This window comes from Hypomesus transpacificus, chromosome 9 (genome assembly GCF_021917145.1).
Source record: "Hypomesus transpacificus isolate Combined female chromosome 9, fHypTra1, whole genome shotgun sequence".
In the NCBI taxonomy this organism is placed as follows: domain Eukaryota; kingdom Metazoa; phylum Chordata; class Actinopteri; order Osmeriformes; family Osmeridae; genus Hypomesus; species Hypomesus transpacificus.
This window is the reverse complement of record NC_061068.1, coordinates 14,727,485-14,741,960: the sequence shown is the minus strand read 5'-3', so window position 1 is coordinate 14,741,960 and position 14,476 is coordinate 14,727,485. Positions and strand designations below refer to the sequence as shown.

The 14,476-nt window shown below is 41.5% G+C and overlaps 2 protein-coding genes across 2 annotated transcripts in view; one reads left to right on the top strand and one right to left on the bottom strand.

The window, feature by feature from the left end:
• Positions 1-14,476, bottom strand: part of LOC124471292 (NACHT, LRR and PYD domains-containing protein 12-like) — a 1,476,309-nt gene that overhangs the window by 1,162,131 nt on the left and 299,702 nt on the right. The gene's annotated exons all lie outside the window — the stretch shown is intronic.
• cita (citron rho-interacting serine/threonine kinase a) overlaps positions 1-14,476 on the top strand; it is a 71,447-nt gene that overhangs the window by 10,756 nt on the left and 46,215 nt on the right. Inside the window, exons 11-21 of the mRNA XM_047025725.1 lie at positions 992-1,097; positions 2,852-2,995; positions 8,287-8,406; positions 8,720-8,890; positions 10,807-10,860; positions 11,044-11,097; positions 12,040-12,180; positions 12,451-12,576; positions 12,982-13,077; positions 13,299-13,415; positions 14,358-14,467. Coding sequence (XP_046881681.1) covers positions 992-1,097; positions 2,852-2,995; positions 8,287-8,406; positions 8,720-8,890; positions 10,807-10,860; positions 11,044-11,097; positions 12,040-12,180; positions 12,451-12,576; positions 12,982-13,077; positions 13,299-13,415; positions 14,358-14,467 — 1,239 coding nt within the window. The remainder of the gene's footprint in view (positions 1-991; positions 1,098-2,851; positions 2,996-8,286; positions 8,407-8,719; positions 8,891-10,806; positions 10,861-11,043; positions 11,098-12,039; positions 12,181-12,450; positions 12,577-12,981; positions 13,078-13,298; positions 13,416-14,357; positions 14,468-14,476) is intronic.

Here is a 14,476-nt window from a genome sequence, read left to right as displayed (position 1 = left end):
AGGGGGAGAATGTCTAAATGTGCTACAAGATTAGTCAGAGAATGGATGGCCCTAGATTGGGGAAGAGAATGTATTTCTATGGTAACCAGGATGTTTTTTAGTCCCCACCCCCACCTCGCTGCTTTTCCCACCCCTCTGGTTTTTCTTCCCTTTCTGCTGCTCTTTCATTTCTCCAGCCCACACCACTGCACATCTCTCCTCCATCCCCACAGTCATCTTGTGGTGTGAATGAAAACAGGAGAGCAATCATTCCGTGTCTCTTCTGCATGTTCAAAACAAGGGTGATGGAAACCCATTTCACCAGACCTAATAGGGATTCCTCAGAAGCAGAAAACACTGAGCCGTAATGGAACACAGGGGAACCTTTCTAGGGTTCCTTATGCTTGTGTTTTTGTCGTTTCCAACAAGAACCTATAGAAAGTTTAAGGAGGTTCATAAAATATATATATTTTTAATAAACTTGGTTGGACGAGTATCCACCCTGGTGAGGGCTAACCAACTGCATTCACAGTCATACAATTCATTCATTCATTCATTCATATAATTCATTCATCAGAGTGAATTGTTGTGATTTCAGGATACGTTCATCAGATTCTGTAGGTTTCTAATTTTCAGAACAAAAGACTCAACCATAAGCACCAGATGTGTTTTCCAGATACATTCATTGAGTTGAGATGAGTCAGCTTTCTTGGCAAAGGTAATTTACTCTGCAGGTAAAGCTGATCGGTTACTTACTAAACAGGTAATCTGTCTTTGAAAGCTTAGCATCTTGGGGGAGACTGATTAGCAATGATTTTGCCAGCAAGTAACATTCCCATAGATGCATAATCAGAAGAGGTAAGTACTATTGACACCACCCAGTTACATTTATATGTTCACTTTATGGCAAAACATATTTATCAGGTATTCCTGTAAGATTTCACCTTTTTGGACAGGACCATTGTTTTCATAAGTTTATTTATGTGTCCCATTTTTATATTTCTGCTCTTAGGTTAGCTGCTGCTGGCTTCAACTCCCCGGCCAAGACGAACTCAATGGAAAAAAAGCTTCACATCAAAAGCAAAGAACTACAGGAAACTCAAGACAAATGTCACAAGGTTGGTGCTTCTGTTAGACCCCTTAAATAAAAGGGCGTTCTCGAGTCTATCAAAGTCTCACCTTGTGAAATGTGTCAATCATCAAATTCAACTTAAACAACTTGCTTTTTCCTACCTGGCTAATCACAGCACCTCATATTGGTATAAGTGAATTGTTTTTAAAAACGTTATTAAAAGATTGATTGTAGTATCAAGCATAAAACATGAATACATTATTGCAGTTGGCTAAATCAGCAGGTATTTAGCAAATGTAGATCTTTGTCCTAAGTCCTTTGTTTTGGTTATGTCAAAGGCAATACATGTTTGCAAGTGTACACTGATCAGCCATAACATTAATACCACTGACGGGTGAAGTGAATAACACTGACTATCTCGTTATCATGGCACCTGTCATTGGATGGGATATATTAGGCATGAAAGTAAACATTTTGTCCTCAAAGTTGACGTGTTAGAAGCAGGGAAAATGGGCAAGGGCGTAAGGATTTGAGCAACTTTGACAAACGTCTTGCTGCCACATGCAGCACACCTTCAGAGAGAGGGGGGGCAGTGCCTCTATGGGGGGGGGGGGCAGTGCCTCTATGGGAGGGGGGGGGGCAATGCCTCTATGGGAGGGGGGTGGCAGTGCCTCTATGGGAGGGGGGGGGGGGCAGTGCCTCTATGGGAAGGGGGGGGCAGTGCCTCTATGGGAGGTGGGCCCCCCTAAATGTAGCGTGTGAATAATTATAAACATGGTATTTTGCCAGTTAATGCCAGCGATGCAGTGATGAAAACTATACGACAGCAATAATGTTAAATGTAACTGGTCCCTCTAATGGTACAGCTGGCCCTAGCTTGGGGAAGTGACCCACTTTGAACCAGTGGGTCACTAGTTCAAATAGACTCTAGAACCTCTCCTGGTCCATGCCTTGATGGGTCAGGGCTGTTTTGGCAGCAAAAGATTGATGGCTGGGTAACTTGGCCTCTTGCAGTTGAGGTGGAGGCTGCTGTCAGTGCTACAGTAGTGTTCAGCCGGATGATGCAGCCACAAATAGTGGTAGATCACAAACAGATCACAAAACTCAAGGTTCTGATTGCGGTTTTGAGGCATGCATCTCATAATCTTTTGGATCAGCAAAAAAGGAGACACAATTTTACTTTCATTTCCATTCATTTGAATATTGTCATTTATAATCATGTGACTTTAAGGATGTGGAAGCCTTTTCAAGTTGTTCCGCTCCTCAGCTAGCCATGACTGTCACAGCAGTTTTTATTTAGTTTCTTTTTTGGGGTGAAACATGGCAGGTTCATAAATTAAATTGTAATTTTTTTTATGCGAGTAGCTTGCACTGTCGGCTGGTTCTCAAACATTACATGCGTCTAAGGTTTACTGTAGGTAGTCGCAGCTAATCTTTTATTGTTAATGATCAAATTAACCTTTAGCACTTCAGAGTAAAACACAGCACACATCTGTCTAGTCAATTTTCTCTGCAACTTTGTATCAAGATTCACAGGATTACAGGGATCCATGTGGATCACAGAACTACGGCCTGAAAACTGCAGAATACTTTGGCTATCGGCAATTCGGCTATTGACCTCCTACATATTTTTTGTTAGTTTTGTATTATTATTATTTTTAAACTTTTGCCAGCAAAGGGATATTGTGTGTAGACACAGGGAAATAACCCATTCAATTAATTTAGATAAAGTTGAATGGTTTGAAGGATGTCTGCCAGGCATCATTATAAAAGTGCTCCATGTGTTGTGTGATTGAGAAGATGGAGCAGGAGATCTCCAGGTTTCAGCGTAAGATGACAGACCTGGAGTCGGTGCTCCAGCAGAAGGATGTGGAGCTGAAGGCCTCTGAGACCCAGAGGAGCATCCTGGAGCAGGACCTCGCCACCTACATCACAGAGTGCAGTGTGAGTAATCAATGATGCTTGCTTTCACGTCAGTTAGTTTGATACAACCCCCACCATTCTACCTAACCCCTTCTCCACACTCATAGTAGAGATTACTCAGAGTAATTCCATAAATGAAATAATAGCAACAGAAATGGGTTTGGTTGTTGATTTATTGTTAACCTTTTCATTTACGTTACAGGTGAAATCAAGCATTTTAATTTGTTGACAGTGAGTCACGGGGTGTGCTTTGTTGAGCCATAAAGTATTGTAAGACTGTTTACATTTACCTTATGTATGAGCTTTCCATCATAGTGCGCATTCAAAATAACTAAAAGGTTGCAAAAGGTTGTTTACACGTAAAGCTACTCGTGTTCAGCAGTTTATTGGTTAGCAAGCTAGACTAGCAACATTTTTGAGCAATAATATTTCACTGTCCCACGCTATCAGTGCTAACCAGCTGGTCTAGCTACCGAAATGTTGCATGGAAGTTCAGGTCTAGCTAGCTACCAATTCACATCTGCTCATGCTAGCCATTACAGTAGTTGCTAACTAGATATCCACTTATTTAATTTTAGCTTCGTAGCCACGCAATTACATGACCTGGTCTTGGCTTCTTAAAACTAAGTTTTCCACGGATGCACAATTAATGGATATATCCAAATCAACATAAGCTAACCTTAACAACAGCCTAATGTTAGTCTATCGAGTCCCAAGTCACTCGTAACCATAGTTTACAGCATAGGGGAGAGTGTGGGGTGAGTTGCGCCAGTTTTTACTTAAAGTGACTTTAAAGCAAGGCCTTGACAGTAATGCTTTCAACTAAAATATGTACATACATTTCAGGATGTGGTGCATCCCTGGGAACAATCACTTTGGATCTGAAATATAGTATTTAAGAAATATAGCTTTCTGAAAAAAAGTGGTCTTGTGGCACAACTTGTCCCCGGTACGGGGTAAGTTGTGCCTTTAGAGAGAATACATTGGGGTAAATTGTGCCATTTATTATTGAAGTAAAACAGCATATTTTAATCTCTGAAACTGTGTGCTATATAAAAGCTAGACAAATTCAATACAAAATTACAAATTTAAGGTTTATTTTAAGTTATTTTACAACGTCAAAGGCCGATTTTCTATAAGCCGATTGCGCCACATGAATACATCACAGACATCCCAACCTGCAGAGACTCATTTCAGGGAGGTGGCTCTTCCCCCACAGGACGGAATCAGGCCGTGCGATATGCACCTGTCTCGACCAGAAATGACCATTGGACAGTCTCTTGCCCGCTTTCATCCCCGAAAATCCCCGATTTCCGGGAGATTGCGTTTGCGGGTATTGAAATGTGGGAGTCCCGGAACTTCAGGGAGACTTGGGATGTCTGGTATCAAAGGTCAATTTTCTTAAACAAGGCCTAGGGCTTCATGAACACATCAAAACAAAGTTGAGTTCCAAAAAAAAAAAAAAAGTGTTTTGTTGTGAATATTATTTTGTTCTGAATGTTCAGAACAAAATAATATTCAAATGAAGACCAAATTAACAGCAATTCTCTTTACAGATCTGGCACAATTTACCCCAGGCCCTTTGGCACAAATCACCCCAATCCCACGTTTTTTGAAAAAATGCATCATCCAGCAGTTTTGAGCTAAAAATCATGCTAGCTATATAGACTCATTGTGCAGCTTACCAAAGCACTAAAACGTGAATGTTTTCAAATTTGTCTATAACTGTTCAGACACAACAATCAAAAAACCTTGATCATAGAAATTTTACTTTGGAAGGCAAAAAACTTAAATGTGTTTACCTCATGCAATGAGGCTCTCTTCTTTACAGCATGAGTCAAATGACTGACACAAATTACCCCACTCTCCCCTATGTAGCTAGCTAGCATATACCCAGTGCCTACGAAACATTTATGATTGATATAGAATGTTTACATTAACATTTAGTCATTTAGCAGACGCTCTTATCCAGAGCGACTTACAGTAAGTACAGGGACATTCCCCCCGAGGCACAACATCATTGGGCACGGCAGGGAATCGATCCGGAAACCTTTTGATTACTAGCCCGACTCCCTCACCGCTCAGCCATCTGACTCCCGTTTAGGACTAATGTTTAAATTAAATAATATGGATTCCAAGTTCTTTCAGCAACCTGATGGTGGAAGAAGCCACGAATCCTCTGCATCTCACTTCAATTGGCCAGTCTTTTGCATTCCAGCCATGCTGAGCTTTGCTGCCGACTCTGTGTACCGCAGTTTCTTACGCTCGTAGGCCTCTTCAACAGAGTTTTCCCACGGGACTGTGAGCTCTATGATGTACACAGCCTTTCATGAAGGGAACCAGAGTACCATGTCTGGCCTAAGGTTGGTAGAAGCAATCTCAGGTGGAAAAATGAGTTTCTGGCCAATGTCAACAAGTCCAGTCTCGGGCCATGGCTAGGTGTCCATTTTCTGGCTTCGTAGGAGGATACTTGGGCCTTTTCTGTCCCTCCCAGATGAATGTTGTTGTTTTAACAGGATTGCTTGTTTTTGAAAGTAATTAATTGGTTGCACTCCTCTTGGTCTCAAGTGCTGCAGCCAGGATCTTGAGGACCTGATTGTGCCTCCAGGTGTAGCGGCCTTGTGAGAGGCTGGTCTTGCAACCTGTCATGATATGCCTGAGAGTCTCTGGAGCTGGGCAGAGGGGGCCGGTCGGGTCCTCGCCATACCATTGTTGTAGGTTTTGTGGTGATGGAAGAACATCATCAACAGCTCTTATGATGAAGCTGATGTCGCTTGCCTCCATTTGCCAAAGCTAACTCCAGTTGATCCTTCTCCTCTCCAGGCCTTTCCACCGCGTCCATTGCCCTTGTTTAGCAGGAGAGACAGCCTTTGCACTTCTTGCAGTCTCCTCCTGTCTGCGCACCTCCTCCACCACCAGCTTCCCGCGTTCAGATGTTGTTGCCTTATGGAACGTTGGTTTGCTTGCTGCCAGGCCAAAGCCACCTCTTCCATGCTGGATATTCCCCACAATGTCTTGGTGTCTCAGGGCTGATGTTGCTTGCTGCACAGCCTTGGATGATGTCCATTTCCCTCCAGTGTGTAGGGGAGGTGCAGCCTTGCTAATGGCCTGGTCTTTGGAATCCTTCAATGTCAACTGAAGTCTTACTTGAGAGCACTTGTACTCCTCCGTTAGACTTGTAAGAGGTAGTTCAAGGACCCCTTTGCCATAAAGGCCGATGTTACTCAGACATGGTGGGACACCCAGCCATTTCTTCACATATGAGGTGATGGTTCGCTCCATCTTCTCCACTGTTGTTATTGGGACCTCATAGACGGTGAGTGGCCACATTACCCGGGGAATAAGTCCAAACTGTAGGCACCAAAGCTTGAGCTCATATCATGTACTTGTATTAGATGGTGTTTAGATCTTTTAGTTTTCACCCATTATTCAAAGTTGTACCACAATACGCTACTAACCAGCAGGGTTGAGGAATCTAGTCAGCTAGCAGCAGTAACGCCTAACAGAAGCTGGAGGTGGAGCAATCTGCTAAGGGGGGAGTGGCTTTACTCGGCATCTAGCTTGTTCTCGCCATCTGCTGGTAGCTTAGAGTAGTTGAATGATTACATTTTCTTTTGATGTTTTCAGTTGCCATGCTGGCTAAGTAACTTACTACATTCAGAGGAATGTAGTAAGTACGGGAAAATATACACTTGCATTCTGACAAAATGCCGCTGTCGAAATGATTATAGTATAAAGACTTTAAATGTTAAGTAAACATTAAAAACATAAAGTATTAAAAGTTGATATGTAAACAGTGAATTACCCTCATTCTAAATATAGGCTCACTTTGGGAGTTAACTGTCCACTAATATATTTAATTATCTGCTGCTGGACCTGCTGCTTATTTAACATATAGTCTAGCGTCAGACACTAATACTGAAAAGCTGCAGACTAAACCAAACCCAAATGGGGAAAATGATCATTTACATAATAAAACTCATTTTATCATGTTACGACCCTCTTTTTGGTTACTCCCTGTCTAGAGAGAGAGAGAGGCCTGATACATAAATAAAATGAAGTTGGAGTGTGCACCTTGCACAGAAATGAGTGGCACAATGTTCAAACACAAAACTGATATTAATTACTCAACAAACGCCACAGGGGAACACGGGAACAAAGAAACATTATTACAAAAAGAGTGTCCTATCTAACTAAAACAGCGCTATATTAAACACATGGGGTGTCACCCTTTCCTTACTTAGTGATTATTAAGCAAGGTTTGCTGTGTGATGAGGTGCATGCCAATGGGCAGTTTATCTTTTCCAAAGCCCCTGTTTGAGTGAACCAAAAAGCATAAACTAAATACCACGTATTGGCAAAAAAAACTGAAATTCAAACACGAAATTAGACTATGACATTAAAAAAAATATATAATCAATGCAACAGTTGAACTATTTATATATGATATTTTGTATTGCATGACGTAGCCAGTGACATTGACATCTCAAGAGTAAATAATATTTGTAATAATTTAAATTGTTGGGTGTGACAGCGATATACATTTTCACATTTGCATGATACACAAGCCGGTGATTCTGAAATGCTGGCATGGAATCTGACATCACACACGAGTCGGCATTACGCAGGCTTTGTTTGTTTCAGTTTAAACAAGCAGAGCTGGCATAATGACTGGTCTTTGTTAAGGCAACATGTGGGATCTCTGTGTGACTAGGTCTTTATTGAAGTTAATACTGGGACTGGAGGGGCACAAATCACAAATACAATATTAGACAGACAGCAGTGGGAAGAACTGAAAAGTTCCCTCCAAAGGCCCTCCAAATAAACAGCTAATGCTACATGTCATACTTGGGAATCTAGACACAACAAGTTGCCCGTATTGGAGATTATGGGTTTACAACTTTACGTTGCTGGCTTTGTTACCAAGTTGGTGTAACTTTGTTAGTTCACCCCTCCACAAGGCCGTTCCAACCATGACAGTTAAGAGCGTGTAGAAGCCCTGAAAAGCTCAGGTTTGCAGCCGCAACAGAACAGGATATTCCAGCGTGACAGACAAATGAGTTGTGTTGCTAATAGTTAGATCTAAAACTGGCATCTTATTTTTTGGCGAGAGGGTATTAAGTTAGCACAATATCTTGAATGACGATTTTACAGCTATTCTCCCCTTTCCCTTTGTCACATCTGAAAGTGTTCATCTGTTAAGACTCCCTATGTTTCTTAAAAATAAGGATCGTTGGAGAGGAGCAGGGATGAGATGTTGACAGTTTTTTATGAGACACAATTTAGAAAAAAAAAATCTGTCTTTCCTACAGAGCTTGAAGCGGAGTTTGGAGCAAGCGCGTGTTGAGGTTTCTCAGGAAGATGACAAAGCATTGCAGCTTCTGCATGATATCCGGGAGCAAAGCAGCAAGCTCCAGGAGATCAAGGAGCAGGTAATGTTCCAAAATTCACGTTTTTAAACATTCTGTTCACAGGACTTACTTTTCCAGTTGGCACTAGAACATGATTTGGTCTCACAATTCTTTTGTGGTAATTATCCCATTGGGATTCCTGGGATACTTGGTAGACAAAACTGTAGTAAAGATGTATTCAAATTGGATCCCATGGGCCTTTCATTTTTAGCACTGAGAAAGGGACAGGGATATAAAATTGAATTGAGAATTGAAAGTCAAATTTTAACAGTATTTCAGTCTGACTGCACCACTGCTTCACACCACCTTCCTGACTCCCCGTTCTCTGTGGCAGGAGTACCATGCCCAGTTGGAGGAGATGCAGGTGACAATCAGGCAGCTTGAAGAGGACCTCTCTGCTGCGCGTCGGAGAAGTGATCTCTACGAGTCTGAACTCCGAGATTCGAGGCAGACCGCCGAGGAGCTGAAACGCAAGGCAGCGGACTACCAACAGAGAATCCAGAAGGTGTGTTTCGGTTGGCAGTGGAAACCAGAGGATAGGGTGTTCACTTTGGCAAGAACAGATATAGCCTGTGTTGTTACATGAGTGTATTCACTCACTGTTAATGCTCAACATTAAAAGCAGGGTATCTAATGTGTTTCAGAAGCACTTTTTGTCATATTTGCCTAAATGAAAATCTTGATAGCAACCAATACATATACAGGTTTGATGGAAAAATGAAATCAATCCGACATCTGTGGGCATCGTAAGACTGTAATAAACACAACAGATCATTAGGCCGTACCCCGACTAATGATTGGACGGGCTACCTGTCTGTCTACCTACCCACCTACGTGCGTGCACTTTGCCCCTGCACTCAATGCCCGTTACAGTAGTTTTGTGGGAGTGGGTTTGAAGGGAGGGGGTGGGAAATTTTGGGTTGAATTGTGTCAAACATGAGCTGAAATGGCTAGCTTCGCAAATTTTCCCAACACAGCTTTAAGCTTTTTAGGCACTTTTAATGACAAACAGATATTGTACTTGAAAACAGATACTGTAGTTGAAATCACTTGTCCAGAATGACGCAATGCTAAAAGAGTTTGAGGGAATTCCGATTGAACTCTTCTGTCAATTTATACCGAAGTTTTCTCTTTCCAAAATGTATTCTAGGTCGTGTTATCTGATTGACCACACAGGGAATTTGAACACACAAAACAACATTTGACAAATGATTTTAACTGGGAATTTATATTTCACAAAAATGACCGTTCATAGAATTTATTAGGCCAGATGAAAATTAGTGTATACAATTGAATCACATGTCCATCATCAGATGGACACACTTCCTCTCCCAGACCCCCCACATCATGCATGTTCATGCAGGCATGAATGTTTCATCTGAATATTTGTTATTGTAAAAAAAAATCCATACATTTTTATTTAAAAAAGAAAGAAAATAAATAAATTGGTTAAAAAAAATCCATACATTTTTATTTAAAAAAGAAAGAAAATAAATAAATTGATAAAAACAATGTAACAACATAAGGTGATAATTCATTATGGATTAATAATGAGCTGTAACAGGTGGTCATTTTGGACCCGTAACAGAATTAACATGAAACAAAACCAACAGGAGGGTCAAACGCTGTGAGAAATATTGTATTTGACAAAAAATGCTCTTATCATAGGTTTTGTCCCAGTTCCTGCATTTCTATGTTAATAAAACAGATGGGATCTTATCCATTCAAAGAGTTTATAATGAAAAAAATCTATCACTCACTATGTTTTATGACATTTTAAGACTTTCAGACCAGCTTGTGTTGGTACGCAGTCATGCGCCAGAGAGCTCGGGTAGGATTGTGCCCAGGAATGCTGGCATGTTGTAGGTGCATTATGGGGTGGGGGGGTAGAGCTGAGTGGCTGAGTTTTTGACTGCAGACCAAGAGGTTGCAGGTTCAATTCCCCCTCTTCTTCTGTACATGACACCGTATAAAAACGTCTGCCAAACGAACACATTATCTTCTGTAATTGGTGTTCATCTGTATGTAGCCTAATGATGTGTGCATAATGATAATGATGACGATAAAGACCAAGGTCACAGGACATGAGATAACAGTCAAGCTATGTTGGTTGTGTCTAATGGGGGCAACTTATGACAAGGTGGCCCAGGTAGAGCATCTAATTTGGCTGACATAACGACCTAATGTAAATAAAAAACACAAGTTTGCATTAAGAACATGCCATGTCCAGCAGGTATATTAAATCCAGCACATCTTGATGTTAAGCAATAAGATGTGCTAATCATATAGGTTTCAATTTAAATTTTGTCGGACCAGACAACTTTGTATACTGCATTCCGCTTATTCCAAGAACAACCATATATGGTTCCATCCAAGCATACAGACATGGGTGTTGGTGTTGATGTTGTGTTTGTGTTGAAGGCTAAGGAACAGGGGAAGATTGAGGTGGAGGAACTGCTTGCCAAGCTTGAGAAGGTACGTTGCATCTTAACATGTCTTGTGTGGTGGTGAAATGTGCTTGTGTGTTGAGTTGAAGCTGAAAGCCAATACAAAAAACTTTTTTTTGATGTATTGTAGGTTAATTTGTAAACATAAGTACAGGTCAATGTTTGCTTTGCTATTTATCTACACATTCAAATGTTATACTCTGATTTGTAGACCAATGCTGAACAGCAGGCCAAGATCCAGGAGCTACAGGATAAACTATCAAAGGTGACATTTCTAAATTTTCATCAATAATAAATAATAATCTAAGGATCCAAATGCATAGACAGTTAACTTTTTAGATTTTCTTTTGTAAAAACGTGTGCAACAGATTGTTCAGTGTGTCTTCAGAACAGAAATATGTCACTTATTATATTCAAGCACAGCATATTCAAGACCCAGTATGGTTTGTTCTAACTTAGAAAAATGGATTTGATTATATTCAAGACCTGTTATGGTCTGGTCTTAGACAGATAAATCGGATCATTTCCAAAATGTTCTGTCAGAATTGTCCTCTTTTTACTTAAGTGGTATCTGTCATAGAAACTAGTGTTCAATGTTTGTTGCATAAGCATTCTGATTCTGCAGGCCACATATTTGAAAGGGCATTCGTAGTATTGAGGAATCATGTACAGAAGGCACTTTGTAGGTCACTGATGCCTTTCCACAAAGCAATCCTTCAGGGATTTTCCTTTCCAGTAATTACTGTTGAAGGCTGTGATAATTAACAGACCAGAGCCACTGAAACCGCTCGATAGTTGTCATCTTTGTGTCTCGAGTGCTAATATCGCAAGACTTTCTGACTTTTTGTACAACAATAGCTGTTTTATCAAAAATGTTTTTGTTGTTTTCTAATGGGGGAAATCATGTTTTTTTTTTTACTATTTAAAAGAAAATGCAAACATCGAATATTGTAAAAAGTTTGACAATATCGAGATATATATATTTTTTACATATTGTCCAGCCCTACTTGTAACATATCCTGCTATTTTCCACGTTTAGATGGTTCCACAAGCTATTGTCCTTGTTGACAATGTTGTCATGGTCCCAGACAAGTGGACAAATGTCAACCTTCAAACTCCTGTTTCCTGAATTACACCTGTCTTCCAGTCAGGTGTAATTTTTAGAATCTGTAAATCGTACAAAAAAGCCTTGTCTTGTGTCCTTCAGGCAGTGAAAGCCAGCACAGAAGCCACTGAGCTGCTGCAGAATATCCGTCAGGCTAAGGAGCGTCTGGAGCGAGAGCTGGAACGACTACGCTGCAAGACCGACCCCAGTGACACACTCCGGAGACACCTGAGGGAGACGGAGGTACAGGCACTTTCACACAGCCATAGTGTGAAAAAACCTCTATAAAAGAGTCCTTTTTCTGTTTTTCAAAAATCAGAATTGGAATCGTGTAAGAATCTGAATCGTTTTAAAAGTACCGGTTCGGCATCGGAATCTTAAAAATCCAAACGATACCCAAGTCATAGTCCCCCCCCCCCCCCCATCCTTAGCCCATCAAGAAAAGGACAGGAGAAGATTACCTGTTTATACCTGTGTGTGCGCTCACACGTGCGCGTGTGTGTGTGTGGACAGGAGGGCAGGAAGACCCTGGAGAACCAGGTGAAGAGACTGGAGATGGTGGAACGACGGGAGAACAAGCTTAAGGACGACATACAGACCAAATCCCAGCAGATTCAGCAGATGGCCGACAAAATCCTGGTGAGACACCAAGCCCACTAAGACACCGCCCTGCCCTCCTCTCTCCCTCTCAACCTCCCTTCCTCTACTGCTGACACACACACACGCGCGCATCATTCGGGGTTCCCCTCCTGCGCTACAGTCAGGGCTACTGGAGAACATAGCACGTCCTCTGGCCTTCACACGCTCCCTGCCTGCCTGACAGCATGAACGGCCAGCGCTACCGGAGACTTCTGGACCCGGAGATCTTCAGAGCAAGTTTCCACCTGCTGTCACGGACTGACAGTTTATTCTGTGTTTTGCCTGTCTTGTTGTAGTAGTTTCCTGTTACGTGGTACCCAGTGGGCTGGGGGAAAGCCCTGCGTGTGTAAAGCCCTGTGTGTAAAGACGTGTGTGTAAGGATGTGTGTGTTGTTTTGTCCTGCAGGAGCTTGAGGAGAACTTGAGGGAGACCCAGGCCACAGCACAGAGGATGGAGACCCACCTGGTGCAGAAAGAAAGACTTTATGAGGACAAGATTAAGGTAATGAATAGGCCATTACAAATAATATAGTTGAGGGAGTGGTGGGTGTTTAAGGATTGTCTAAAATGTGTATTTCAATGATGTCATGTTTATGTGTTATGTTAGTGAATTTTTTGCTGACTCTTTTATTCACATCAAAATAGCGGGATAATTCAAAGTGCAGCAGAAACTCCAAACGTGTGTATGATTATTGCCTACACGGACGTTTTGTTGTGCACCAGGTGCTTGAAGCCCAGATGAAGGAGGACATGGCCGACAAGGAGAGCCTGGAGTCCAAACGGGCCCAGCACCAGGAGGAGGCTCGGGAGAAATGCAAACTCATCAGTGAACAGAAAGCAGTGAGGCCACAATCCATCATGACTATCTGCTTTCCTATTGTTACTCGTGCAAACATCTAGCGGACAAACGTTTATTTTTCTACCGTTTCCAGAGGGAAATCGGTTCTTACAGTGTGGTTGAAGGAACAAAGATTGTGGATACATTTGTTTACTCTGTGCGTGGCTATTTGTTACTAAATTCTTAATCCTGTAAGAATAAATGCCTCTGATTAATTCAGAGTATTCTTCAACGTAGGCTGCACTATTAATCCAGGTTTAGTAGTCTGTTTAATGCGATAGGCTTCAGTTAACTAATAGGCTTTAGGGCATGCCACTGAACAGTGATTGAGGAGTTCTAGACCAACTGCATCATTTATTTCCCCCTTAAAATACATTTTCAACAGTTTAGTTTCATCTATTTTTCTAGGTGGTGTAATCCAATGATTTGGTTTCCGAAAACAACTAAATGATATATTATAATTAAATGTAAATTGCTAGGAAAAGCCGGATCCCCTTGGAACACTGAGACTCTCTAAGAGAAGCGTCTTGACTCAGTGAGTCTTCATGTCCAGTGACATGGTTTAGAATCACCCAATGGTTTGGAACCCTCCATTTCCAATGACTGGAACTTGATTTGTTTCAACAAATTGAATATAAACTAGTCACGCTGGCTTGTTTTCCAGAACAGGATGTGCTGTCGTTTTTTAACTGGGTTAAGTTAGCTATATTTTCATTAACCAGGGCTTCAAACACGGGCTCAGCCAACACAGAACACAGAACTAAATGTATCCAATGACACAGTAGAGACTTATTTTGAATACATTCACGAAATGGTCTGTATTTATTTAGCATGAATGATTTCATATACATGTCAGGTATTGTCGCAGGTGGGACACAGGTTGTCATGAACGTTAAATGTAAAAGGGGTGAAGATCTGGGCGTGATCCTTGTCCTTGTCTCTAGACCATCAACGCCATGGACTCCAAGATGAAGAACCTGGAGCAGCGCATCTCAGAGCTTTCGGAAGCGAACAAGCTGGCTGCCAACAGCAGCATCTACACCCAGCAGAACATGTGAGTATG